The sequence below is a fragment of the Propithecus coquereli genome, unplaced genomic scaffold (assembly GCF_000956105.1).
Source record: "Propithecus coquereli isolate 6110/MARCELLA unplaced genomic scaffold, Pcoq_1.0 Scaffold210, whole genome shotgun sequence".
NCBI lineage: Eukaryota > Metazoa > Chordata > Mammalia > Primates > Indriidae > Propithecus > Propithecus coquereli.
Genome location: NW_012146079.1, coordinates 5019907 through 5022537, shown reverse-complemented (window position 1 = coordinate 5022537; position 2631 = coordinate 5019907). Strand labels below are relative to the sequence as shown.

General features: G+C 37.1%; 1 protein-coding gene across 1 annotated transcript in view; it reads left to right on the top strand.

Annotated features, from left to right (window-relative positions):
• Nucleotides 1-2631, top strand: part of TFB2M (transcription factor B2, mitochondrial) — a 28953-nt gene that overhangs the window by 24766 nt on the left and 1556 nt on the right. The window contains exon 6 of the mRNA XM_012644365.1: nucleotides 1309-1469. Within this exon, the coding sequence (XP_012499819.1) occupies nucleotides 1309-1469 (161 nt within the window). The remainder of the gene's footprint in view (nucleotides 1-1308; nucleotides 1470-2631) is intronic.

Here is a 2631-nt window from a genome sequence, read left to right as displayed (position 1 = left end):
TACCCAGAAATTGGGGCTTTTATTTTTGCTTCTTCGGTTTTTTTCCCTTTCTATCTAAAGAATACAAAATGATGATGTTATAATGTGGTCCTCTATTTAGTTTATCTCAGAGCTACTTGTGAAATTCTAATAAAATAGCTGACGTTTCACAAAAAACTTCTGAACTCAATTCAGAAGTTCTACTTTAGAATTTAATGCTAATGATGGCCTAATCCCAGCATAGCAGTTCAGTCTGACGATCCTCTTTGCTTACTTTGTGTTTTTGCTCACTCTTGCTGCTAAAGGAAAAAGAAAAGTATCAATTTTCTTTTGGTGGTTTGGTTTTAGAGTGATGAGTCATTATGATTTTAGTTCTGTTTGACTATTTATATAGCATAATTTATGTAATCTCAAAAAATAGGTGTATTGCATTTTTGCCTTGGATACTATTAGGGACTTAGCCAAATGTTCTAAAATGAATAATCCTGTGTATAATTCACTTTCTTATTTTTTGAATGAGAAAATCAAAAGCTAAAAAAGTTTTTGGCCAACTTAAATATATAAACTTTTAGGGATGAAGATGAACTAACCAAATGTCATGTTTCATGAGAGAATTCTATTTAGACATTTCACATGTACTTTAGATATCAGCATGTTCATAATTGCTATAGAAGCTCTAAAATGGTTTTTCTAGAGCACATTAGCTTCATTTTTATCCAATTTGTTTAAAAAGACTTTCTTCTTTTTAAATATTCAATTAAAAATTTTAAGTTAATCATTTTTTTTATCCTTAGGGTCTGGTGTATTATGCCTCAAATATAGCAGGGAAGCAGTACATGTTAATGTCATGGTTGGGATTTGATTTTACCCTACTTACAAGTTAACAAGCTGTTATTATTTCTTGGATGCTGGCCAAAAACACAGGCTCCTAGATCTGACAAGGACTTTATTTGGCCCCCTTGCCGTGGAGTGGTGTGGTACGGCTCAGTTGGGTCCCTTGCATGTGGTGGGTTTGCATTGCAGCTGAGGAACACAGAGCTGGGGGAATCCACCTCTTTTATAGCAAACATTAAACAAGCCTGCTCTTTTTCCTGGAGGGAGACATTATCTCATCCCTCAAGGCTGCTCACTGCAGACAACTCTGAGAAATGGCCCAGGTAAAGAGCAGTTAGGGCGTTGCATTCTTGGAATGCCCAGTAAGAAAATCCAGAGACACTCAGGGCCTGTGGTGATTCTGTCTTCCAACAGGTGACTTGAAGGAATAAGTGAACAATGTTTTACTCTGGCAATACTTTGTGACTGACACAGTTTACTTTCCCTTCTTTCCAGGAATCATTAAAACCAATAGAACAAAAGCTGTATTTTATTCAAATGAGGCCTCGTAGAGGTTTATTTACAGAAAACTTAACGCCTGTTAACTACGATGTATTTTTTCACATGTTAAAGCACTGTTTTGGGAAGCGCAGTGCCAGGCTAATAGACCACTTACAGTAAGTACAAAGAATAAAAGCAAGTATAAAAGTAGCAATTTAATGCAAGAATTATTCTTTCATGTTAGAGGACCATTTTTCACATCTTGATTTACAGAGTGAAATATGTTTTCGCTCATATTTCTTCAAAATACTTCCTTCTCCCTGGTGTACATTTTGAGAAAAATATATTTTCCACATAATCTCCCACTGAACTGCATTTATTTTCCTTCTTTGAACAACACCCAGGGTTGCCTACAAGTGGTTTTATCTTTGTCAGAGTATAGGCTCTGGTTTAACCTGTAGGAAGCACCAGCCGGAGTGGAGAAAGTTCCATTACTGGAGGCATGCCCACCTCCGACCTGTCATTGCCTGTCTTTAGTAGCTCCGTTTCCTAACCAAAGCAGGGATGGATTATTATACTACCCTGGTTCTCTTGCCTTGGACCAAATTTTATGTTTTTACCTAAAGCTTTATAAAAATTATACTTGTTAGCCAGGTGCAGTAGCTCACACCTGTAATGTGAACACTTTTGGACGCACAGGCAGGAGAATTGCTTGAGGCCAGGAGTTCAAGACCAGCCTGAGCAACATAGCAAGATCCTGTCTCTCTACAAAATGTAGAAGAGAATAGCCGGGCATGGTGGCGCATGCCTGTTGTCACAGCTACTTGGGAGGCTGAAGTGAGAAGATCACTTGAGCCCAGGAGTTTGAGGTTGTAGTAAGCTATGATGATGCCACTGCACTGCACTCTAGCCTGGGCAACAGAGAGAGAGAATTCTAAAAAAAAAAAAAGAAAGAAAGAAAAAAAAATTATTGCTGTTACTATGTGCTTTGTGTATATATGAGTATAATTTTTTATATAGGGCTGATGTGTACATTTCTGTAAATTGTGCATTGCACCTTGTAATCAGCAGCCCATGGTCATTCAAAATATTGAAATGTTAAAACAGTTATTTGAATTAATTTGATCATCATTTAATATATAACTCTGAGCTTCTGAGTAGACAGTATGTAAAAATAAATGTTAAAAGATCAATAGAAGTAATCTATTTTTATTTTTCTTGCCACCTTGTAGTGGTAGCTATTTTGAGTGAAAATATTAAGAAAATAGGAAAATAAGGCTGGGCCCGGTGGCTCACGCCTGTAATCCTAGCTCTCTGGGAGGCCGAGGCAGGCGGATT